The sequence below is a fragment of the Tasmannia lanceolata genome, unplaced genomic scaffold (assembly GCF_043159265.1).
Source record: "Tasmannia lanceolata isolate RefF3 unplaced genomic scaffold, GAP_Taslan_0.1 ptg000006l, whole genome shotgun sequence".
In the NCBI taxonomy this organism is placed as follows: domain Eukaryota; kingdom Viridiplantae; phylum Streptophyta; class Magnoliopsida; order Canellales; family Winteraceae; genus Tasmannia; species Tasmannia lanceolata.
The window spans coordinates 14,608,997-14,634,273 of record NW_027518683.1 but is presented as its reverse complement, the minus strand read 5'-3'; the positions used below and the strand labels follow the sequence as shown (position 1 = coordinate 14,634,273).

Below are 25,277 nucleotides of genomic sequence, written 5' to 3'. Positions count from 1 at the left end.
TCTCAGTTTACTCTAGCAATCATTTCGAACGATACGAAAAACTCGAGTGAAACTGACTGGAACAGTTTTATACAATGAATGCGTCACTCACACAGACACGCACATCTATATATATATATATATATATGAGGAAAGTGTCTTTAGTCTACCGACTAGAGATCATTCTCTAGTCCGCCGACCAAAAACACATGGGTCCTACCTTATTTGGGTGATGCAAAGCATTCATTTGATGGGCCCTGACATAGAGAGGGTGTCCACAAAAAATCAGCTCATAGGATCATCCCAACCCTACGATTTGTGGAGCTTAAAATGGACGGCTATAAACCGCCACAAATCTGCCCATTTTTTAGCTCCACAAATCGAAGGGTTAAGATGATCCTATGAAGCTAATTTTTTGTGGACACCCTATCTATGATGGGGACTATCAAATGAATGCTTTAGATCACCACAAAAAATGTGGGACCCATGTGTTTTTGGTCGGCGGACTAGAGACACTTTCCTCTCTCTCTCTCTCTCTCTCTCTCTCTCTCTCTCTCTCTCTCTCTCTCTCTCTCTCTCTCTCTCTGTGTGTGTGTGTGTGTGTGTGTGTGTGTGTGTGTGTGTATATAAATTCTCTTCTTTTCTCTTCTACTATATATATATATATATATATATATATATATATATATATATATATATATATATATATATATATATATATGAGAGAAGTGTTTCTGCGCAGCTGCGCATATAGCTATCTGCGCACTAGTTTCTTAAAATGCTTTTCATTCGCTGATGGTAATGGGTCCCACATACATTTTAACGTTTCAACAAAAGAAGAAAAATGACACTCGAGCCCCCGTAGTTTTAACGTACAAAATATAAATGACCCTCTAACATTTAGATTGGAGGGTTAGGATCATCCTATGGAAATGATTTTTGGAGCATAACCTATTTAGGCTATGGCCCATCTAATGAACAGTTTGGATCATCCTATGGTGTGGGCCATACCGTATTTTTAATAAAGTGAGAGTGCCCTCGTAAGAAAACATTAGTGTTGATAACATTTCCTCTTTTTTTTTTTATAGGAATTTGCTAGCAAACTTCTCCTATGCCACTTCTCGGCATGTGGCCATCCTTGTGCAAAGATGCGCACATGGGCAAAGGTTGCTAGCAAAAGCAAAAGTAAGAAAAAAAGTAATCATTACAAAAAAAAAAGTAAAATAGCGAAGTTATAAAGTTTTAAATGAAAAATTACCTAGAAATGGTTCTAAAGTTTGAAAATTACAAAAAAAATACCAACAAGATGTAGTAAGATATGACAATTATCAATCGTAACTCTCTCTCTCCCAAAACGAACCAGACGAAAGCTAGGTTTTTTTTTTTCTGTTTCTAGTTCTCCCTCTTCCGCCTTCGCCTCCAACACTAGCCAGAAACGGAAAAAATTACATTCGAGTCCTCATTCCACTCGAGTTCCCCTCAATTGTACATAAAAAAAGAGGAGAGAAAACTAGGGTTTCCCCTAACCCTCGACGGACATTTCTATCTCCACCTCGTCGAAAAGATCTAACTCCACCACGAAAGCTTCCCCTTCTTCTCCTCTTCTTCACCACTGGTTTCCCCTAACCAGTAGGCCGAGACCCAACTTTGATTAAATAAGGGAAAAGCTTGGGTTTCTTTGCTTGGTATCGTGGTCATCTTCCACAACTGGATTTTGAAGACCTCTTTTGCGAAAGCTCATCTTCCACCCAGGTATTTTGTCGAAATCCAAATCAAAATCTTCTCAGCATCCAAACGGGCCCTAAATGCTTTCTGCAGGCTTTGAAAAACCCCTAAATCCGTTTTTTTCGATTTTCTCGGGTTAGGGTTTAAAAAAATCACTGAACTTACCTAGAACGAAAGCTCTATATAACTCAACCAACCAAAATACATCCTCAACTACAAAATACATCCTCCAAATCAGATTTTCTTGTAGTTTAAACCCAGATTTTCCTCTTCTTAATTGATTTAGGATTTCTGTGTGTTTTTTAAGAGATATTGCAGATTTTAACAAATGCACCCATTCAACCCACATATTTTCAATCCTACCCCCTCCTTTATGCTTTTTAACAAAGGCACCCATTAAAGCCACATAATTTCAATCTTACCCCCCTCCTTTATGCTTTTTTAATAAAAAATCTATAGGGTGATCTTAACCATCCGATTGAAGAGGAATTATGGAAACCTCTATAGATTGGAGGGCTAGGATCAGCCTATGGAAATGATTTTTGGGGCACAACCTATTTATGTTGTGTTCCATCACATGGACGGTTTAGATCAACCTATGATGTGGTCTATACAATTCTTTGTCGGCCCGTGCATCACACGGGGTTTTTTGCTAGTATATATATATATATATATATATATATATATACAGAGAGAGAGAGAGAGAGACTAGGATTCCGGGCCCATGCTATGCATGGATGTAAAATCGTGGGCCCCACCCCATCAAAACATGAGGTGTAAAACGGTGGGCCGCACCTTAATGTATACTTTTGGTAGAGATGGTGGGTCCAACCCTATCAATAACATTAGGGGTAAAATGGTGTGCCCTACCTCGTCAAAATCTGAGGTGTAAAATGGTAGGCCCCACCTAATAAAAACATGAGGTTTAAAACGGTGGCCCCATCCCATCAATAACATGAGGTGTAAAATGGTGGGCTCCACCCTATGTAAAATAGTGCTAAACTGTGTTTCTAGAGGAAAAGATTTTCCAATAAAAATATTTCTTGGAAAGAAAATGAATGACAATGGAAAGAAACATGGTTGGTATATATTATAGATAGATAAATAGAGAGAGAGAGAGAGAGAGAGAGAGACCCAATGGATGGAACACCTCCTTTCCCTTCCATTTAGTGAAATTCCTCGGTGTGGCCGGTCCAGACTACATTGAAACAGATCTTTCTTAGAATCGAGACGTTTTACACACAGACATGGGATTAGTGTATCTACACGATCGAGTAGATAACTTATCTACTCCATCGGCCAGAAACACAGTGTGCCCACAATGTTTGGATGATCCAAAGCGTTCATTTGATAGCCCTCACATAGATAAAACAGATCATGTCAGGAAGAAAGGCAACCTAGAGATCCTAACCTTTGAGCAGGCCACGTGTAAAGCAGAAGAGCAGGGGAGGCTTTTAGAGATCCGGGCCATATCTCCCGAGTCTCGATTAAGCCTGACTTTAGATAAATCTGCACTCAAGCCTCTATTCCAAGGTAAGCCAAAACCATGCTTTTGAAATCAGGGAAGTCTTGGGAAGGGAGTCTTGTAATTTTCCACTTCTTACCCCTGAAGGTTTGAAATTTGAATCCTGATGGTGGGGCTCCCGCGTGTCATCTGAGCACCTGTTCTGAATCTCAAGGGGAACCTATTCACCGGCAGGGTATCCGACAAGGGCGGGGAAGGGGGGGGGGGAGGGCTCACTCAGACCAGCCCAAATAGCAGATGAAATCCTTTAGAATCCTGAATTGAGACTCCAACTGTGTAACAATGATCGTAGACGAGTAGTTTCACAGAGGGAGAAATCAGCTTCCAACTGGAGGCCTTGATTTTAGCCGATACATAACTCATACACTAATTATGGATTCCTTCCATTTTCACTTCCATTACCTGCCCAAAGAGATTTCCCAAAGCTTCAACAGTCGATATAGCCCAGACATGTAATGGAATGCCAAAAAAACTAACCCATAAGATCTCAGACCCCTGAATGTAATCTAGGGACCAAAAGGAGAGAGAAGATAAATAGTCTCCCCCAACCTCGACCCCTAAGGCCAAAACCCTTGAGGCCACCTCCCTCGAATCAAACATAAAGATGATTTCATCCTTAGAGAGCAAGCAAGGGTAATGTTGGGTGGGGATATTCCAGGAACTTTTGGCCCACAACCAAAGGTCATGTAGGGTTCCAGACAAATCCTTCCTTCTACCCACCAAGCATGTCTTTACGGAGTCCAATCACGTTTTCACCTCCTTTCCGGAAATAGAAAGGGACAAAGACCCATCTTCCTCCGAAGAGGGGGAGATTACTCCGAAGTCAGGCCAAGGGTAAATATCCTGAGTTAAACCTCCAACCCTTGAGATGGTGGGGGGTAGTACAGAGCATGTAGCTTCTTTTCTCCACTCTACCCAGGTGACACCAGCAACATCTGGTCCGTCGCTGAAAATTAGAGTAGTTACAGGACGAACAAAATCAATCCCCATGCCTCCACCACTGATCACTCTTACTTTTTCCAGTCAGGACCTCATCCACCGGACGGTAAACTGCGGTTGGTGATGCCTTCTTCTTCTTGTGACACCATCGACACCTACGCCTCCATTTGAAATTGTAATAAGCACAGAGTGAACAGAACCAGTCCCCTTGGCGCTGGTTTTTCCAAGACATTATTCTTTCATCTGAATCTTATTTGACTATTGTTGTATGTGAACTGTAAGATCCAATAAAAATGGACCATTATAGTTCCATAAGTATTGATGGTTTTAAATTAAGTGACAGAGCAGTAAAGTTAGAAGATTTCTGTTCTGATAGTGAATTTGGGTTCTCTCATGATAGTTTTAGCAACAACTGCCACCAATCGATTTTTACAGTTCAAATGTAGAGAATAACCGTCATGGAACTCGGAATAACAATGTATGCTTGTGTCCATGATAAATGATAACCACAATGCCCTTGTAACATGCCCAAGGTGTACGGCAGAAAGGACTTTCCCTGAAGATATACATTAAATAAGCAGAGTTTTTATATGGTGGAAGTCTGTATAGTCCAACATATTTCAAATAGTACTGTAAGGCTTACACCATAGCATGATCCAAACCATCTATTTGATGGGCCACAACGTAAATATGGTGTGCCTAAAAAATGATTTCCATACGATATCCTAGCCCTCCAATCTATTGCGGAACTGGATATTATGGAAACCTCTATAGATCGGATGGTCGGGATCATCCTATGGAAATTCATTTTGGGCAACAACCTATTTATGTTGTGGTCCAACAAATGGATGGTTTGGATCATCCTATGGTGTAACCCGTACAGTACTTTTGAAAAATACTGGACTATAGTCTATAGGGGCTTACACTATAAAATCTCATAAAAGCACAATCTTATATTCCAATAAAATCAAAGTACATTGAAGTAACTAACCTTGACTCGGAAATTTTCATAGATAGGGTGTCTAGCAGGTGCTCTGACAACATATTTGCGCTTGCAGTCAATCACTGTCACTGAATCATTGTGATCAACGTACTTGTCCAAAAATGTCTCTCCAAGCATAAACTCTGGAAGCTTCTTTGTATAGAAAGCTTCATATCTGCAACAAAAGATATAAAGGAAAAAATAAATAAATTTTCCATCTTCCCAAAACAATAATATGTTTACAGAACTTGGGCCCTGTATCCAGAATCAGCCATGCTTTCTGGTTTTCCAGAATGGATCACCAAGCTCCTAAAAACTTCCAATTGTAGGTATACTAAACCTGCTAGTATCCTCAGTGTTTAAAAACTCGCACTCGGACGAGAACTCGGCCAAGCTAAATGGATGTCTACTAGGGCAAGTCAATGATTGACGCAGCCAATTTTCTATTAACTCGAACGAGTCAATGGAAATTTTGAAGCAGTCAACGACTGACGCAGCCAAGGCTCGGACTCGAACGAGAAATAATAAAAAAACTTGCACTTGGATTATTACTCGGCCAAGCTAAATGGATGTCTACTAGGGCAAGCCGATGATTGATGCAGCCAATTTTCGATTAGCTTGAGCGAGTCAATGGAATTTTTGATACAGTCAACGACTGAGTCAGCCAAGGCTCGGACTCAAACGAAAAATCATCCTGAGGTAAAGTGGAGTAATCTCAGGTGAGCCTGTGATTGAATCAAGGAGTTTTTAAACAGTGAATATTTTACATAAATCTCAAGATGTTTCTTTCATTCTTATGGGTTTTCTAAAAGATCTGCAAACATGCACAATATATACGTGTGAATGTGTAGTGTACATGCACAATATATACGTGTGCATATGTGTAGTGTACACACACACAAACACATCTATGTATGTATATACATATATGCATGCGTGTGTGGGTGTCTATACACACACGCAAGCAGAGAGAGAGAGAGAGAGAGGTTGGTCTTCTTCTCCTTTCTCTCCTCTCTTTCTTGCATTATTCTTTCTCTATTCTTCTAAACCTTAAAGCCACCAAACGTCATCCTTGTGAAAAAAGGTTAGGAAAATGTGGCTAGACAGTAAACCTACTTTTCATGCAAGATACAAGGTGATGGGACGGTTGCACAGGCAGGTATGGGTTTGAAGTCTTGGAGACTGACGAATTGATTTTCAAGTCAACTTCGAATTTTTCAACAAGAATAATACCATAACTAGTTTGATACATGCTATGTGCTGAAGTTCACATTCATTTGTCACATTGAAATATTAACTGGTGCAGTGTAACTTTCCTGAGCACACTAAGTGTTTTGGTCAATTTTGGAAAAAAAAATTACTAGGATGCGAGTTTCATAGAGTAAATGCAATTAAGTAGGTCCCAAAATGAACCGATCATTTAAAAAATATTTCAATGAGACAAACATCTCAAGTAGTAGCTAACTGAATGACTAAAAAGCCAAGTAAGAACTGAGAAAACATTATATTCATTGACTCCAATGGAAATCAAGTCACAATATCTAAATCTAGAAGAAACCATAAGTCAAAGGATCTTACCTGTGAGGTGAGACATTGCATAAGTAATCAAGTGAAGCTTCAGCTTCAAGTAATTCAATGCCATGCTCTTCAAATTCATAGGAATTTGTTCCATTCTCATGCTGGGGGGGATTTACACTACCCACTGACCGGGACAACAAGGCAGCTGCCTCTGACTTAATCATCTTTAGGCCCATAAATGCACCTATTCTCACAGATCCATAGTCCGCCCCACCAATACTACAAGCGATATTAATTTGTGTTAAAGCATGGGGAGGGATAGATACAATATATTCATTATATCACAACTTTTAAGTGATCATAACCAACATACCAGCTGGCAGGAAGATTGCAGCAAAACTTGTCGGAAAGACAATTCAATCTATCAGTGCCTCTTTGAAATGTTTAACTTAGATCAATCACACAGAATGAAAATTACATAGGGAGCACAACAAGTCACTCATCTCTACTGGGACATTTTGAACTCCATGGGTATAATCATCATAGGTACAAATCTCTCAATGATTTTGGAAATTGGAGAATTTTGGTGCAACATTTCAGAAAAAAATATTATTTCCCCATATTTTTAGAAAGTGACATTTTCCCTATATTTCCAAATATCCCAGTATCACATAGGTGGCACCTAACAAGTCAGGGAAAGATTTTCTTTTAATTATCTTATTATATTACCAGCACAGGTATTCGTGAGTGGGTTAAAAGTTTCCAACAGAAGCCAGTCCTTGAGAATCAAATCATAAGATCCATAATCATTCAAGGAATCATGAAAACAATTAAATATGAGCATATATAAAAGTATCAAATAAAACCATTAAAATTCTAAACATAAACTATAACTAGGAAAAGAAACAATAGTGAAAATAATCAATCAATGAAACATTTGAATAAGTAAGCAACGACTGGAGCACTTAGGTTGCATTCTTTAACACTTTTCCGGAAGAATTTTTTGCATTTTTTGCTCCCTAGGAACCACGTTTTACCAGAATGCTGTTCCTCAAGACACACACACACACACACACACACACACACACACACTCTCTCTCTCTCTCTCTCTCCACCCACGACCAACACTCTAGGGATTCTTTGCAATCTTATCTCATCTCCATTCTCTACATATATCACCCGCAGCTCACAAATCTCTCTTCTCTACAAGCTAAAGTTCAATAATTCCATGCCTAGTGTACTCCTTCACAAGAGAAAACCATCGGAAGAAGAAGCTAAACCCAGGTAAGTCTTTGCAATCTTATTAAGTCTCCGACTCTCTGCAATCTTGTTGTTCTAAATCGCAGCTTGATGTGTCTAATCTGTTTGCTACCAAAAGATGTGTTTTCTTCTTCATTTTACTAGGTTTTAATTTTTCTTATGTTTTTTTTATCTTAGATTGGCTTCTCTGCAATCGTTCTACCTGAGAAGACGAAAAATCCAAGAAACGGCCTTGCAATCTTTCTGCCGGTCAGCCATCTATCTACCGGTCGCCGCCCCTCCGCCATCTCGCTTTTCCTCTGCTCTCCTCAAGTAAGCATAAATGTTGATTTTTTTTTCTTTTCCCTTGCCTCCTTTCTTCAGCTCTCCCTTTTTTTCGTCTACAGAAATTGAATTTTCTTCTGCTAGAAAATGCAGATTTTATTCATTTCGTGGGTAGAAGAAACATAACAAATCCAGTTATTTCTACTTTTTTTCCTTTTTCTGTTTTGGGTGGGTAGAAGAACATAAAATAGGAAAGCGTTTAAAATGCGTTTAAAATACAATATGCACTTAAGGATAAACCCATGAAATAAAAAATACGGAAGGCAAGGCAAAATGCTCGTGATTTTGCTTGAACAATGTTCATGTTCTTGTAATAATAACACTTTCATTTAAATGGTTATTGATGATGAGATTTATAGTAAAATATATAGACATAGTTATTTTGTTGTGGTTTAAGTTGTCTGAAAGTGTTGTGCATTGATCGATCCCTCTCTCTCCCCTCTCTCTCCCCTCTCCCTTGCTGATCTCTCTCTCTCTCTCCCCCTCTATCCCCTGTTCTATTCTCATGATCTCTCCCTGATCTCCCTGTCTGTTTTTTCTGATCCCCTCCTCTTTATTCCTCTCTGGCCTCTCTTTCTCTTAGATCTATCTCTCATACTCTCTAAACTCTCCCTCTCCCTCTCTCTTGATGGGCAAGGGAGGTGTTGGTGGTCAGATAATGCCCAGGTTTGAGCAGACCTCGCAGGTGACACAGCAATGGTAGCTGGAGGTGCGGAATGGCCGGATCTGGGTTCGAATTGGCTGGATTTATTGGGAAAGGTCTGGAGATGGGTAGCGTGGATGGAGATAGTGGGCTGGTGAGTCGTTGGAAGTGGTGGACGTGGCAGGATTATGAAAAAGGGTGGCCGGATTCGGGGGGGAAAGGAGGAGGTTAGATGTGGTGGTGGTGGTGGTGGAGGAAGAGAATGATGGAGGCTGCGGACGGCGGCATTGAGATTGCCGGGTATTCCAAATCCTCTTCTCCCTAGAGAAACGTGGAACGCACGTGTGATGCAGGAAATGGAGCTGTGGAATGCCGGTAAATGGTTTTGGGAAGCTGTGGGTCGTTGGATCTGGAGGCCGTGTTGAGTGGAGGAGGCGATAGGTAGCCAGAGATAGCATTGGGATTGCCGGCAGGAGTTCCGGGGGTGATGTAGCGTAGTCGATCGAGGTGCGAGATTGGGGCTACTACTGAGACCGGACTTAGGACCGTGGGAGATGGCCTAATGTTGGTTTAGGGGCTAGCGGTAATGGAGATTGTAGGATTTTGGTATTGAGTTTTAGGATTAGTGGATGGAGGGATGGAGAGGATGGTGGAAGGAATAAGTAATGGGGATCCACCGGAGTTTTGGTGGTGGTGCGAGGTGGAGGCCGCCGGAGTTTGGTGGTTGTGCGAAATGGAGGCGCCGGAAATCGGATGATGGTGATGGGCTGTTGGTTGCTGTGTGCGGTGTTGAGGCGCACAATAGCAATGAGTCTTTGACCGGGATTTTGAAATTTGAATTTGCCAGCTGGCATGTGGTGGAGAAGTCTGTGTGACGTGGCAGATCACGTTCTTGACTGTGGGCCCACAAATATGGCTATTATGTTGAATCTGACACAGCTGAGGCTATTGGGTATTGTAGACTACTGGGTAATATAGGGATGGCTATTGTGCACGGTTAAGGGCGCACAATAGCTCCAGGCATTTGAGTGGGATTTTTGAAAATTGAATTCGCCAGCTGAAATGTGGTGGACAAGTCTGTGTGACGTGGTAGGTCACAATCTTGAGTGGTGAGGGCCCACAAATATGGTAGAGACCATTGGGCATGGTAAAGGAAAGGAAGGGGGAATGATGAAGGTACTTCCGGCTGCGGTAGTAGATGAAGAATTCGAAAGGGAAGTGAAGAAGTTATTTGGAATTATGGCACCACAGGGAAGTGTAGAGCTAACTGTAGCGATTGACCCAAAATATCACTTCTTTTGGTTTTCACGGGCCTAGGAGTATGCTCCTGGCCACCCTTAATTGATTCTATGTAATGCAAGTAGGGACCCCTGGTCCCAATGTAATTTCCATAGTATAAATGAAATTGTCAATTTTCAAACAAAAAAAAAAAAGTTGTCTGAAAGTGGCAAGTTGTGCTTCATGAGGTAGTGTAAGGCACATGCAAGAATGGAGGTCTTAAGAGTATTTTCACTCATATTTCTAATTTCTGCACTCGAAATATGGTGGGGGCCATTATTTTCACCTCATGCTCGGATGGGGTGGGCCAAACATTTTATAACCATGGCTAGCTTGGGTACGGCCCACCATGGCCCACTATTTTACACCTCATGCTATGGTGAGGTGGAGACAAACATTTTATAAACATGCCTAGCTTGGGTGAGGCCCACTATGCAAGAAAACGGCCGTAAAAGGCAATTTGAGGGATGTTAACAAGCGCTAATATAGCATTTTTGGCTTTTTTATTCAAAGTAATGTTGTGAAATGCCTTAATGCCTCTTTGAAAGAAAAGGTGTGGCTATATCGTCTTGAAGACAGAAGCGACAGGAAGAAGTGGCATTTGGAAGTGTTGCTGACTATACATTTAGGTTTCGGCATAACAAAGCTTGCACTGTCTTTTCGCACTTAGGCGCACAACGTGCTCCATTCATCGCACTTGCTACAAGATTGAAGCTTTCACCAGGATTCCCTTCCTAAACAAGGGTAGAAAAGCGAGGTAGCCAACTGCACAAATAGGTTTAGCAACTTTTGGAACTACTTTTGAAGAAATCAAATCATTTATACCCGGGAAACGGGAAAAACCAAAATGAAGGAATTTATTCAAAATCACCCCGTTTGAGAGCATGTGGCGCGAAGTATCAAAGGTGATGAGTAGCGGAGCGGTCATTAAGGCTATGACCTGCTCTAGTCTTTCCGGCGTAGTGTTTCCCTGAGATTTCTGCTTCTCTGAGGAATCGGTTCAAATCCGAACAAATAAGTACAAGAACAATCATGAGAAAGACGGAACGCGTACAAAAAAACCAGAAGTCATCATTATCAAGGGACGGCCAGGAGGATCAAGCAGAAAGTGGATGGAAGAAAGAAGAATCCTTTTAAAAAAAGGATAGAAGTTACAAGGATGTCACCTTAGCGGAAACCAATGAAAGGTCTGAAGATAGACTTGGTCGTGTGTTCCATAATGGACACATTGAAAACTATTCTACCTCATCGGGCACTCAACAACTTTCTAAAGTGCACTTGCTCACCAGTCGTAACACTAACGCACTACTCTATCTATGAATGGGAGAGTTGCGGACCCTCTCTTACTTACTCTTAGTGCTGTGCGAGCCTCGGTTTCATTTCTTCTTCTTCTAAGGCAGCTAGCTAGGCCTGTTGAGAGCTCAGGATTGGACGAAACCCTGATGATTGGACCATGTTTTGATGCAGTGGGCCCACCATCTCTACCCAAAGCCATGATAGAGTGGGGCCCATCATTTTACACCAATGCATAGGGTCCAATACTAGGTGATATTTCCACCCCCATTTAAGCTCCCTCTCTCTCTCTCTCTCTCTCTCTCTCTCTCTCTCTCTCTCTCTCTCTCTCTCTCTCAAGCGTTATTATTGTCTCTCAAGAGGTTTTCATAACCTAAGGTAGGAGTTATGACAAGCTAAAATCTAAAACAGCCAACCAAAAGATAGAAGCAAAAATGAAACTCAACTCAACTAAGCATTTGTCCCAAACTAGTTGGGGTCGGCTAATGAATCCTTTAGAAAATTTTCAAAGATTGAAAGCCAACAAAAAAATTAATTTTGGCATCTCCTTGCTAGCACAGCCTACTCCTCCATGACTGACGATAATACTAACAATCCTAGAAATGATTGTATGGTTCGGGGTCTGGTCAGTCTCGAGTGGGAGCAGCAAGGGATTCATATTCGGGTACGAGTCCAAATTTGGTTACGAGGTTTCTAGTCGTGGGGTCATGGTGGTGCATATGGGTTTAAAGTTTAAGATGGGTCCTGTTGAGAAAATCCGCCGGGCAAATCCGGTCCGATTGCAAACAATAAACGAAAAGTAAAATCAAACACAAGCCACAAGATGAAAACCAAGATTTTATGTGGTTCGACCAAGATGCATACATCCACGAGCGACAACACAATCTTCCATTATGAGAAAAACAATATACAAGGAATACAATGGATTAAACCCAAACCCATAGACCCGCAACCCTTTCCTTGTTTCTCTCACCCAAGATCATACAAGAGAGTAACCCAAGAAAACCCGAAAGAAAACCTCTAGAGAAAATAAACAATAGCATCTCTTGCCGCGCACTCCTTCACGCAGGAGATTTTGTGACTTTTATATCTAGGTTTCCAAAACCTAAAGAAAGATTCTCTCTCTATTTCCGTTTCCCACTAATCCGATAGTACTGGAGGTGGCAACGATGATTCAGGCTCCTTAAACAACCACAGCTATATCAGAGGCAATTATGACAACTGAATAGATGCTTGAGAGTAGGAGAAGAGTGGTTTCTACGGGAGTGAATAGTTAATAGCACTAGCAATATATTGAATGTTCTGTTCAGTTCCACTTAAGAGACAAAAATCAATCGTACACGGATAGGAATGTTAACATTAGAGACACAAATCACGATACAGGAATAGGAATGTTAATATGAATATTCAGAAAATGAAGTATCTCTGTTACAAGAATATTCAAAATATGTGCTCATGCTCCAAAGTTCAGAACCTTAACTATTCAAACTTTAAGCCCTCCTAGACTAAAGAATAGCAATAACTTAAACAACAGTGTTGTCTCGTCAACCATTTGATATCACAAGAAACAATAATAAAAGCATCAACTAGAATTCATACCTATGTCTTATGCCTGAGTCAATGCCCCAAAACCGTATATGAGTAGGGATGTTAACTAGTTCTTTTACTTCAGCGGGCTGAACAAGAGAACATAAAGAAGGTAATGTACATATTTTTTTATCATAGTAACAACTTGGAGCTTTTGTCCACAACTACCAAAGCACACCTGGCAAACCATGGCAAGAAGTTTGTTGGCTTCACCACATGCAGATGTCATTTGGTCCATCACTCCACATGGGGCTCCCACAATGTGATTCTCCACCTGCCAAAAATTTTTATAGGAAAGAGAATCACCTATATTTTGAAAATTCACCCTAGAGAAACAAAAAGTTTATTTGTACAAATGGATATGCATAATCATGCCTTTTGACATAACAACGCAAGATCTCTCGGTGCGATTTTCAAGCCTGCGGATAAGAGGAAAGTGAAAACTTAGTTTATTTAATACATGTGTCTCCAAGAGAATATGGATACCATCTTTCACTACTGCAAGCATGAAATTATCTAAGAATGCAATATTAGAGTAAATTTGGATTAGTGGTTGCATAAAAAGGAAACCTTGACCTATTAAATAAAAACTACATATACATATTAGTGGTCAACATTACATTACAAACGGTTGCATGTGATATCCATGTTCTCCATCAAGAGTGGGTAATTGTTCTTTACATGATATCCCTGTCAAAAGTATGAGGCCCTATGCAGTATTCTATCACAAGAAAAATGATATATAAGATTTTGAAAAAGGCAACTCACTTATCCTCGAGGCAGACCACAAGGCGAGGGCTAGGGCCAGCAAAGTGCACTATGTAGACAGCGGTATCGATAGAAAAAAAGAAACATTATGGAGTTGAATAGTTTTGATTTGACTGGTGAATGTTTTAGTTGTTGAGTGACCATGTCAGTTTGTTAGATGCATAGGCTAGATTTGCTAGCAAAAATAACATCACCAAATTACAATCTGTGATGAGCAGTGACCATATGGCAATTGTGGATAATTAATAAATGGTGAAGGATTATTGTTAGTGCAATCTATGATTATGGTATGATGACTTTGTTTTTTTTGTTTTTTTTTTGAATGATTATGGTATGATGACTTTATTGCTAGTTTTATGCGAATATTGATATTATGGATAAATGGATAAATGGATAATACCATGATTCATTAACTCTTAATGAGTGTTAATATGAATTTCTAATAGTAGAAACAATGAATGGTGAGTCCTCTAATGCCATGTTTAATGTTCTTCCTTTATTGTTCCTATTGTTCCCATCTTTCCTTTTCTCCTATCTGTTTCCATTTTTTCTACAGAAAATCCCTTTTTTGTGATGCTTACACCCTGCCTTCGCGGTATTTTAGATTTCTAAATTAAACCAAGGGTCACAGGTAAAAACAAAAAACTAAGGCATGGAAATCATAGATAATAAGTCTGCAACTCTGCATTCTAGCAATAGTAGTCCGGAAAAAATCATAGGAAATCTCAATGACTTGGTCCAAAGGAGTAGATAATATAGAGAAGGACAACAAACCATGAGCAGCAGCTATCGCGGACATGGTAGCAACCTCCACCGCTGCAGAAGAAGACACGCCTTTGCCCTCTGGAACAGCAGAAGAAACCTGGAAATTTACATTGATTACGTCAAACATCTAGAATACTGGTCAGATGTACATCAAACTAATAATAGTAGTGATATTTTCATTGGGTCAAGCCACAAAAGTGGGCATTATAAAGGTATACAGAAGAAGTGCCCATGCCAACTAGAAAAAAGATTTGAGTCTTCACAGAAATGATCCATTACATTATTTCTCGTTTCTTTGAGTTGAAGTTTCTGAGAAATATATCTGTCAATGTTTCGGATGAGAACACCTAGGCAGCAGTTCTTGATATAAATGACTACAACAAAATCTAGACTTCGAAACAACAATTTGTTCTTGATTTTTCCATTTTCATTTAGTGCTAGCCACTTTTGCACTTTGTGATTGAGACTGGTTTCACATGTGGACACTACCACATCATTGAGACCAAACAGGTCACTCATTGTTTATGAGACACGGTGGTTTTGCGAAACCGAAAGTACCCAACAAAATAGCAGGGAGGGAACCCCACTTGCTTCAATTCTCCGGAAGAATGAATTCATATTTACTAAAGATGGGACAACTTGTACATAAAGCACAATGTTATTAAGGGATCTGAAAGAAACAAAACTTGGTGGACGATCACTCAGATCACACGGATATATGTTGATCAAACTTCTATCATACAAAATTTGAAGCAAAAGCATATACACATATAAGCTCGAGCTCAGAAACCTTTTCCTCACACACACACACACACACACACACACACACATATATATATATATAAAGAGAGAGAGAGAGAGAGAGAGAGAGAGAGAGAGAGAGAAGAGAGTGTCTCTAGTGTTCCTGCGCTCGACCTCAGTTAAGGTAGCTGCGCTCGATTGGTTATTTAAAATCCTATTAGTCCTTGCAGTAGGCCCGTTCGAATACGCATAGATGTGAGAGAAAAAAAAGAACACACAATCGACGACCTCTTCGACAACTTCTCCTATTCTGCCTAGAGAAAAGAAGGAAACCCTAACGACCTCTTCTCCTTCTGCTACGCTCGAGAAGGAAGCCTCGAAGTCTTGATTTCACGCAGATTCGAAGCCTCGAACCAAAAAAAAGGTCAGTACTCTCTTTCCATAACTCTATTATCCTATTGGTCCTTGGGTAGGATTTTTTCGTTTTTTTCATCCTATTTTCATGCCAGATCTGCATTCCTAGGGTTTTTTGCGGAGTGCTAGCTCCAAAAAAGCTAAATTATGCTTATCAAAACCTTCAAGAAAATGTAAAATAACAACTCCAAAAAAGCAAAATTATGCTTATCAACACCTTCAAGAAAATGTAAAATAACAAGGTGCATCGAACATAACTTCTTGATGGTACTGTGAAACAATGCCTTCCACATAATTGAGTAAAATTATTTAAGGGAAGTGATATATCCGCCCCTTTTGGTTACTTGGGACACCCAACAGCAGTGTATCAATGACTACAGAGGCTGATGTACTTCACATCAGAAGGATTCAATGGAGCTGATTGCCACGTACACTGCTGCTGGGTGTCCCAAGTAATCAAAAGGGGCGGATATATCACTTCCCTTATTTTAATGCTTGGAAATGGAAATAGATGCACTACGAAAAACTTCCAGAATGTCAGTGTCGTTTGCGACCCTAGAAGATTTCCAAAAATAGAGTGGCATAGCTGAACAATTAATTAAAGAAAAAAAAAGATTCAGAAGGGTTTTGACTAAGAAGTTCATCTTTTTCCATCCAGTAACTAGAATTCAGGATCTACAACTCGAGGTTCAATAATCTGAAACACGGCCGACCTAGTTCGAACACTAGACACTGGTTTTCCTCAGATGGTTTTAATTACTGGAGCTATTACAAGTTTACATTTTAAGATATAATGCTTCTAATCAATTCAAATGCAGAATTTACTTCCATTTCAATTGAAGTTTAAAAGGAAAGAGGAAGGAGTTCTACCAATATGCTGATACTGTCATCAAAACGTACACCCAATTCAGACATTAAAACCAGAATCGTCCCTGCAATATATGCTGCCCAACTGCAATGGAATCTGTATTAGTAACCAAGAAATGCAAACAGATCAAATATCCAAATAAAGGAGATGAAAGCCCTACTTCTGGGATGGATCTTGTGCGAAGTATTTGTATGCCTTTTCATATGTTATAGGCTTATCACCGTCCATAAAATCAGATAAGTCCATATCAAAGGTTGGTGCACGGTTACTCAATTCTGAGCCAAATGATACCTGAAATGGCCAAGGGCACAATAAAATATCATGATCTCTGAGTCAAAAATCAATGCCAAAGGCCTAGTTCAGGTATAAATATACATGAATCAATGCTAGGATCATAAAATGATTTTATGCAGGTAGGAAAGTATTCACGATGATAGGCTGTATAAAATTAATTGGGAAATATATTAAACAAAGACATATGCCAAAGGCCTAGAAGCATAAACAACATATGCACAATAAGCTTGAGGATTGACTTTGTAAACTTATGATTAATCTAAATAGCTAAGAAGAAAATTGTCACTACTATGGTATCCAAATCATCTATCAACTTCAAAAACTATATTGTGGCAGTAATTGCAATTTTTTTATTTCAAATCTATAATTATCTCATAGAAGCATATTTCAAAGTTTAGAGACTACAGACGATATAAAATGCCCAGTTGATATTAAAACTTAAGTCTCACTCTATCAAAAAGGAAAACAACATCAGTCAAATTGACAATTGCATACCAAACGAAATTGGATACTACATAACTGGACACTTCATTTTTTTGCTTGGAATGTATGCCAAAGGAATCAGGAAAGCACCTAGCCTCATCTTCCATGTGCACATGTATTCACACTTGATAATACTTTCAGAAACTTGTACGAACTCTACATAGTGGTTGGGCACATAATAGAAATAAATTGCTACAAACTCTACATAGTGGTTGGGCACATAATAGCAATAAATTGCTAATTAATTTAGATCACAAACAGTCACATGCAGGTTTTTCATTGCCTTTTTTAGTGACATACTCAACCTTTGACCACCAATTTTCAACTAAACAGTCAGCAATGAACCTTTCAAGTAACTCGCAAGAGAAATCCTGCTAAAAGATGAAACCTTTGCTACTTCCGATTATTGTGTACAATCCACCTCAAAAGTCGGTATGATTGCCTTCTTCAGGCAATCTCAAACCAGACTTCATAAACTACGAAAGAAAGAAAATTAAAATTCCAAACCAAACCCATTTCTCAATGTCCCTATCCCTTAGAACTTACTCTGGATGCCATCCACAGTGAAACCCCATCCCACCCGCCATTGTTTAACATCTCAAAGAGCTAGAAATTACCAAAGTTTTATTGATTCTGATACCCATTTCGTCTCGTTGGGGTCTTGATTGAAGAGTTTGAACAACAGAGATTTCTCTGAGACTAGGACAGCTGGAAAGGGCTTCCATGGAGAAATCCCAACAAAAGAGAAGCTCTATAAAAGCAAGAAACCTTAGAAAATAACAAATTTAAAGGGCTTTGGAGGGAAAAGGTGGCTTTAGGTCCATGACTAAGAAGTAAGGATAAGGGCAAACTCCAGAGAATGTTTCAAAGTAAGATCCTTGCGTTTGACCCTTTCCTAAACCTGAACCACGGAGGAGGTGGGAGGGGAGTGTCGGTATTGGAAATGTCCCTAAAGGAGCAACAGCTTAATAAGGACTAGCCTGGAACTCTGGAAGCATGAGCAGAAGCAACAGAATGATGTATTCCAGCAAACCTAGTAGCATTTATAGCTTGCCCTTATAGTGGAGGGTGGTTTTATATTAAAAAATAGAATAGGTACAGAAAGGCATTTTGAGTACCGTTGTACTGTACAAGCTCTCAGGGAATAATCTCTTTCTTATTTCTGCCTTTCTTTCCCATGACGACTTGGAACGGGCAAATCACAAATTGGGAACGGGGATGAAGACCTCATCAACCCGATACCGAAGGGAGACGAGTCTCACATCGAAACAGGATTCCGTAAAAACCTTGTGGACAGGCACTCTTCCCTTGTTGATAGGCTTGTCTGCTCTAGTTCTTTAGTAACGGTGTTGGCTAATGCACCTGAGTTTCTGCTAGAGAACTACTTTGATACCTCATGAACAAGCGAGGCAACACCCCTTCCCAGCGGAGCTCTTGGGGTAGAGTCAAATGATCATAGGAAGCAGTTCTACTTATTAGCTACCGAGTTCGGGACAAAGAGCAATTAGTCTTACAGTTGTCGAATCATCACATCCTGGGGTTGAAGAAGGTCCCAAGGGATCGCTTGTTCGCTGATTCAAGCAGTACGTGAGTTGGGTTTAGAACGTCGTGAGACAGTTTGGTTCCTATCTACAGTTGGTGTTAAAGGGAGAACTGCGAGGAGCCAACCCTAGTACGAGAGGACTGGGTTGGGCCAACCTACAGTGTACCGGTTGTTAAGCCAATAGCAGCGCTGGGCAACCAAGTTGGTATGGAAGAACTGCTGCGCCGCAGGAAATCCTTCTCTATACAAGTTCTCATACAACTGTAATCAAAGGTGGAACACACCCACAACCGGTTCATTTGGGCATGTTTTGAACCCTAGGAGATGCTTGAGGTTCCTTGCAAATCAAGACAAGATTCATGGTAGAAGCATGAGTGCCCTACTCCTAATTGTTAATGCTAGCATACTTAGATAAGAAGAGCATAGGTATATGGAGAATAACTAAGTACAAGGGATGTCAATCATGTGGAGAAGTTCACTTGAGGATGCAACATAACGTTACAAGTGTCACTCCTTGAGGCAGTGCTTATATTGCAGTTCTTCAATACAGAGGTTGATATATTTTGGTGGGTGAATGGATTTTTGATAATTATGAAATTTGATGACATTCAACAAAGGATATTTGACTCTTTAAAGAGGAACAAAAATGTGAAGATGTCTATTGTTGTCACGGTCGTGTTAAGAGGGAGGCTAAATGACACGATAAGAAGAACCTGACTTGAAATTGAGGCCATATTCACAATCCGATTTAAGAAAATGCTTGCTGGGTACTTACTTTCCATTGTCAATGATATTTCGAAATTGGGAGCTTCTTGTTGAAATTGTCTCTGATGTATATCATCAATCTTATCTAGATACTTTTTTTTTTTTTGAAAGTGATCTTATCTAGATACTTGTCTCCTATAATAGATCATCTCGAGGTATACTTAACTAATGTGAGATCCACCATATAAGTACGTAACTCTGTTCTGCTCAAAAATAGCACTTAGATTAGAAACAAATTCTTAAGAGAGTGGAAAGTAACTCTGTTCTGGATGAAAATTTTCTCTTTAGCATATAGATGAATATATAACAAAAACACATAAATTCAACCAGGTTAATGACATACTATTTGCAATACAGGGATCGGTCGTTGCCCGTTTGCATGCTGACGAGATAGAGCATGTTTCCAAAGCTTCTGCTTGCTTGGATGATTTCTTTGCACAGCAACGTGACAGGCCTCTTTAATTGGCATCTATAAGATAAAAATTGTTAGAAATAAATATTTCAGAATAGTAAAAGAAGACTAAACTAAAATCGATGCACACACGGGCCCAAAAGGTCCACAGGGACCCGGCACAGAGCAAGGAAGAAAGGTAAACATCAAGCTTTCGCTACGCAACTTCTATAAATTTATTTATCATTAATTTCATCACTTAAAGACATTTCAGCACCCGACACAGAGCAAGGAAGCAAGGGAAACATCAGGCTTTCGCTAAGCAACTTCTATAAATTTATTTATCAATAATTGCATCACTTAAAGTCGTTTCAGCATTTTTCATTTAATCACATAAAATAGAAATATGTTAAGTCTTTTCCATTATAGTTCACTTGGGGGGTTACGATGGGGTCTTTATATGGTTTTAAAGTGGTCAACTAGAGGTTTTAAGGTGGGGAAATGAGAAAAACGTGACCAGTAATCTCTTCGAGAAAAACACACACACACACACACACACATATATATATATATATAGGTAATTTGTGGGGCTGATTTTTTGTGGACACCCTATGTAGGTAAGGGCCTTTCAAATGAATGGTTTGGATCACCCAAACAATATGGGCCCCCACTGTTTTTAGCTCGACCGAGTAGATAAGCCCATCTACTCGACCGAGTACGGTCACTTTTCCGATATATATATATATATATATATATATATATATATATATATATATATATATATATATATAGAGAGAGAGAGAGAGAGAGAGAGAGAGGGGAAAAGGATTGTGCGGTCGACCGCACCAAGCTTAGGTGCGGTCGAGGGGCCCAAACTCATGTGGGCCCACTTTGTTAGGATGATCCAAAGCATTCATTTGAAAGGCCCTTACATAGATGAGGTATGTACAAAAAATCAGCTCCATAGGATCATCCTAACCCATCCATTTGTGGAGGTCAAAATAGACAGACACAGTTTGCCACAAATCTGCCCATTTTTGCCCTCCACTTTTGGATGGGTTAAGATGATCCAATGGACCTGATTTTTTGTACACACCCTATCTATGATGGGGCCTTGCAAATGAATGGTTTTGAGCAGCACAAAAAATGTGGGACCCATGTGTTTGGGCCCTCGACCGCACAATCCTTTCCTCATATATATATATAGTCTTTTTCTTCCATCCTATTGCAGGTTTTGCATTAGTTTGGACACAAAAAACAATTGGCCTTAGGTATGTTCCATTTTATATTTATGTTTTCATTAATATCTTCAAGACCTTGGGTAAGTTCAGATCTACATCAGTTGCTAATTTGGTATCAAAGCCTAGGGATATTGTTGTGTTGCTGTGAAATCAGTAACTCCATGGGTCATGGCTTCTAGAAGAGGCTGAGGCCGGGCTGTTTACATAAAACCTCCACATGATGCTAGTTTTGAAGGAATCCAAGACCTGAGGAGGCAAATCCAACAGTGAATGTGGCATCTTGATCGCTATGAGCTACAGGAACAGGATTAGGACAGTCATGTTTCTTAAGACAGAGAAATTACCCCTTTACATAATTGTGCTTTGCATAATGATCCAGATGAAAGGTTAAAGGATATTTGACTTGTAATATTTATGGATATAAGCTGGTACTAAGGTAGATATACCAGATTTCGAAGGAAGACAGCAGCCAGAATGACTTATTGATTGGTTGAGTACGGCAATGAAAACTTTCAACTACAAGTGTCAAACCACAAAAAAGGTGAATATAATCTAGCCATTAGGTTGAAAAAGCATGCTTCGGCTTGGTGGGAACAATTACAATAGATGCAAGAGGACAAAAACTCAAGGTTAATTATTGGGGGGAAGAAATTGCATTTATCTACAGCAAGATGCATAATCTACAGCAAGAGGGTAGAAGAAGCCTCGATGAATACATTGAAGAATTCAACCAGCTGCTTCCTATAAATGATGTGGCTGAAAAGGAGGAACCAAATATTGCAAGATATCTGCGTGGATTGCACATAGCCATCCAAGAAATAGTGACTTGCATCCTTACTGGTTGCAATATAATGAGTATAAACTAGCAATCAAGGCGGATAAACAGCAAAGGAAGCCTACATACTGCTAGTTGATTAATCAGGACCAAGGTTTTAAATTTCGGTTTTTGTGTCGGTTTCGGCCACCACCGAAATCGAAATATTTCGGTTTTGGTGGGAATTTCTGCCAAAATCAAGTAAAATTAGGTTAAATTTACAGTATTTTTTATGTTGCCGTTATTAAAAAAATCGATATTTTTAAAATTTCCGTCGAAATGTCTAAAAATTTGGTGGAAATTTTGGCAATTTCAGTGTAAATCTTAAATTTTTGGTGGAAATCTTTAACATTTCGGTGGAAATTTTATAAATAAGGGTGAAAAACAAAATTTCGGTTGAAATTTCTCAGAAATTCGGTGAAATCCTGTAACAATCCAATTCATGGTGTATTTCGTTTTGGCCTTGGCTGAAACAGACATATTTCGACCGAAATTTCGGATTTCGGCAAAAATTTAAAACTATGATAAGGACAGCAACTTAAATGCCTTGGCTTTGGGCACTATCTCTTTGGATTCTATAAATTGCAAGGTCGCGAACCTTTTTAAAGAGGTTGAAGAAGCCAGAGAACCTAAGGCGAGCCTATTTATGATGAACTGTTGAAGGAAGATGAAGAGCTCGAAGTGATCGTGGGGAAGCGGATCTTAATATTATGATATCTCCTGGGGTAGAGAAAGAAGAGGACCGGTTGCATACCAACTTTTTCACACACATAGCACTGTGACTGGAATATGAATATAGATCAACGTTGCCAGAGCGGGAATCGAAGGCTCCCAGGGAAGAATCCTGCTCAAGGTTGCCAGAGCGGGAATCGAAAGCGGGAATCGAAGGCTCCCAGTCCCAGGGAAGAATCCTGCTTCCTTGATATAGATAGTGCCATAGTGGGAGTTGCAAAAGGAGCCTATTACAAAGTGAAGACAAAGGAATACAAAACAGCCTAGTTGAAGAAAGATAATGGAGTCACAGTCTAAATGCTGCTTAGTTTCTTTTCAATTGGGAAATCATACAAGGACAATGTGTGACTTGATGAAGTGGCAATGTATGCTTGTCATCTTTTGTTGGCCAGGTCATGAAAATACGATTGGCATACCATACATGACGGATATAAGAACACCTTCACATTTAACAAAGATGGGGTGAAGATGGTCCCAAAGGAGGGAAAGTGCCACTTAAAGTGGAGACGAAGAGTAACAAATTCCTTTCTGTGGCTGAAGTTACATAGAGAGTTAGAGACCAAGGATGGAGTAGTGCATTGACGGTTGAGGAGGATAGTGATAGAATCCACCTAAACTTTAAACATTGATGATAGAGTATGCTGACTTGACTAAGGATAAATTAACAGATGGAATACCTCCCAATCAGATAGACCTCATCCCTGATTTGAGTTTACCAAAAAACGCAGCCAGATGAGCCCTAAGGTGCACAGGGAGTTGCAACAACAAGTTGATGAGTTGTTACAAAAGGGCCTGATCCGAAAAAGAAAGAGCCCATGTGCTGTCCACCTCTCCTAACACCTAAAAGCCACTAATAAGATTACTTTGAAGTGCCTCTTGCTAATACCGTGTCTGTACGATATGTTGAACATGCATACATCTTTTCAAAGATAGATTTAAGAGCAGTTTCCATCATATTAGTATCACGCTATGTGATGAATAGAAAACTGCATTTAAGATGCGGGAGGGATTATATGGATGGCTAATTATGCCGTTTGGTTGTCAACACCGAGTACTTTTATAAGGTTGAAAAACAATGTCTTACGATTGTTCATTGGAAGATTTTTAGTGCCGTATTTTAATGACATCTTGGTGTACAGTGCTAGTGGGGAGGGTCAACTAGTGCAATTGCATCAGATTGATGGATGTGGTTCTTGAGCAAAAGTCGTATGCCGATCCGAATAAATGTGACCATCTGAATGATATGCTGGTGCTCGTTGTTTCAGCTAATAGGATTGATGTGGATCAAGAGACAGTGAGGGCTAGCCTTGACTGGCCTATACCTACAAATATACATGATGTGCTCAGCTTCGTAAGTTTGAAACTTTTTCAGGCAGTTCATTAGGAATCTTGGCTGTGAGACAGTAAGAATCAATGCGATTTAGCATTACCACATGCAGAGTTTGCCGACAACATCTCATGTAGTCTATTGACCGAAAAGAGCCCTTTCCACTACGCATATACAATAAGTTGAATGATCGGAAAGCAGGGGCATTTAGTGTGCTGAAGAGAATAGGCAATACACATACTTGATGGATTTTCCAACCAGAGATAGAGATGTCAAATATATTCTGCATGGCTGAACTATCCAATTATCATGGTAAAAGAGCAAATAGCAAAAATAGATCAAATTCGAAGTCAAACTTCTTCAACTATAGAAGATTGCCTCATGAGTGGGCCCATGAGGTACAAAGGGACCTGCATACAGGGCAAGGAAACATTTGAGGACTTAGGCTTTCTCTACAGAAAATTTTATGAATCTTACTTACCGTTAGTTATGTCACTTTAGTGTGTTTCATATTTATTTATTTAATCACTTAAGATAGGAATATTTAGCCTTTAATATTCGCTTATGAGGGCGCATTTTGAGATTTTTATTTGTTTTAATCTGCTCTACTAAAAGGTTTTTAGGTTTTGATCATGTGGGGAGTGTATAAAAACGTGAATGGTGCTTCCCTTGCTTATATATGTGCGTGTACATACAATCACACACACATATATACATAGAAATATATGTATGTATATGTGTGTGTGATAATATATATATATATGTGTGTGTGTGTGTGTGTGTGTGCACTCATGTAAATAAGTATATATGTGTGTGTGTGTGTGTGTGTGTGTGCAAGTAAATAAGTGTGTATATATATATATATATATATATATATATATATATATATATATATATATATATATATGCATGCACACACACACACACACACACACATATATATATAAGGAAATGATATCCAAATTCCCTTGTTTTGATAATGGAACTACCACTTTAATAACATTTATTTGATTGGCTATCGAAAACGTTTTGGAAATTGTAGTAACCTTCAAAAATTAATTATGACAGCGTAAAATGA

General features: G+C 39.5%; 1 protein-coding gene across 1 annotated transcript in view; it reads right to left on the bottom strand.

Annotated features, from left to right (window-relative positions):
* The window catches only part of LOC143879836 (L-arabinokinase-like), a 68,882-nt gene that overhangs the window by 8,120 nt on the left and 35,485 nt on the right, over window positions 1-25,277 (bottom strand). Inside the window, exons 18-26 of the mRNA XM_077382466.1 lie at window positions 20,038-20,163; window positions 16,770-16,900; window positions 16,612-16,693; window positions 14,596-14,683; window positions 13,429-13,472; window positions 13,232-13,327; window positions 13,066-13,142; window positions 6,729-6,947; window positions 5,160-5,325 (exon numbers count right to left, since the gene is read on the bottom strand). Coding sequence (XP_077238581.1) covers window positions 5,160-5,325; window positions 6,729-6,947; window positions 13,066-13,142; window positions 13,232-13,327; window positions 13,429-13,472; window positions 14,596-14,683; window positions 16,612-16,693; window positions 16,770-16,900; window positions 20,038-20,163 — 1,029 coding nt within the window. The remainder of the gene's footprint in view (window positions 1-5,159; window positions 5,326-6,728; window positions 6,948-13,065; window positions 13,143-13,231; window positions 13,328-13,428; window positions 13,473-14,595; window positions 14,684-16,611; window positions 16,694-16,769; window positions 16,901-20,037; window positions 20,164-25,277) is intronic.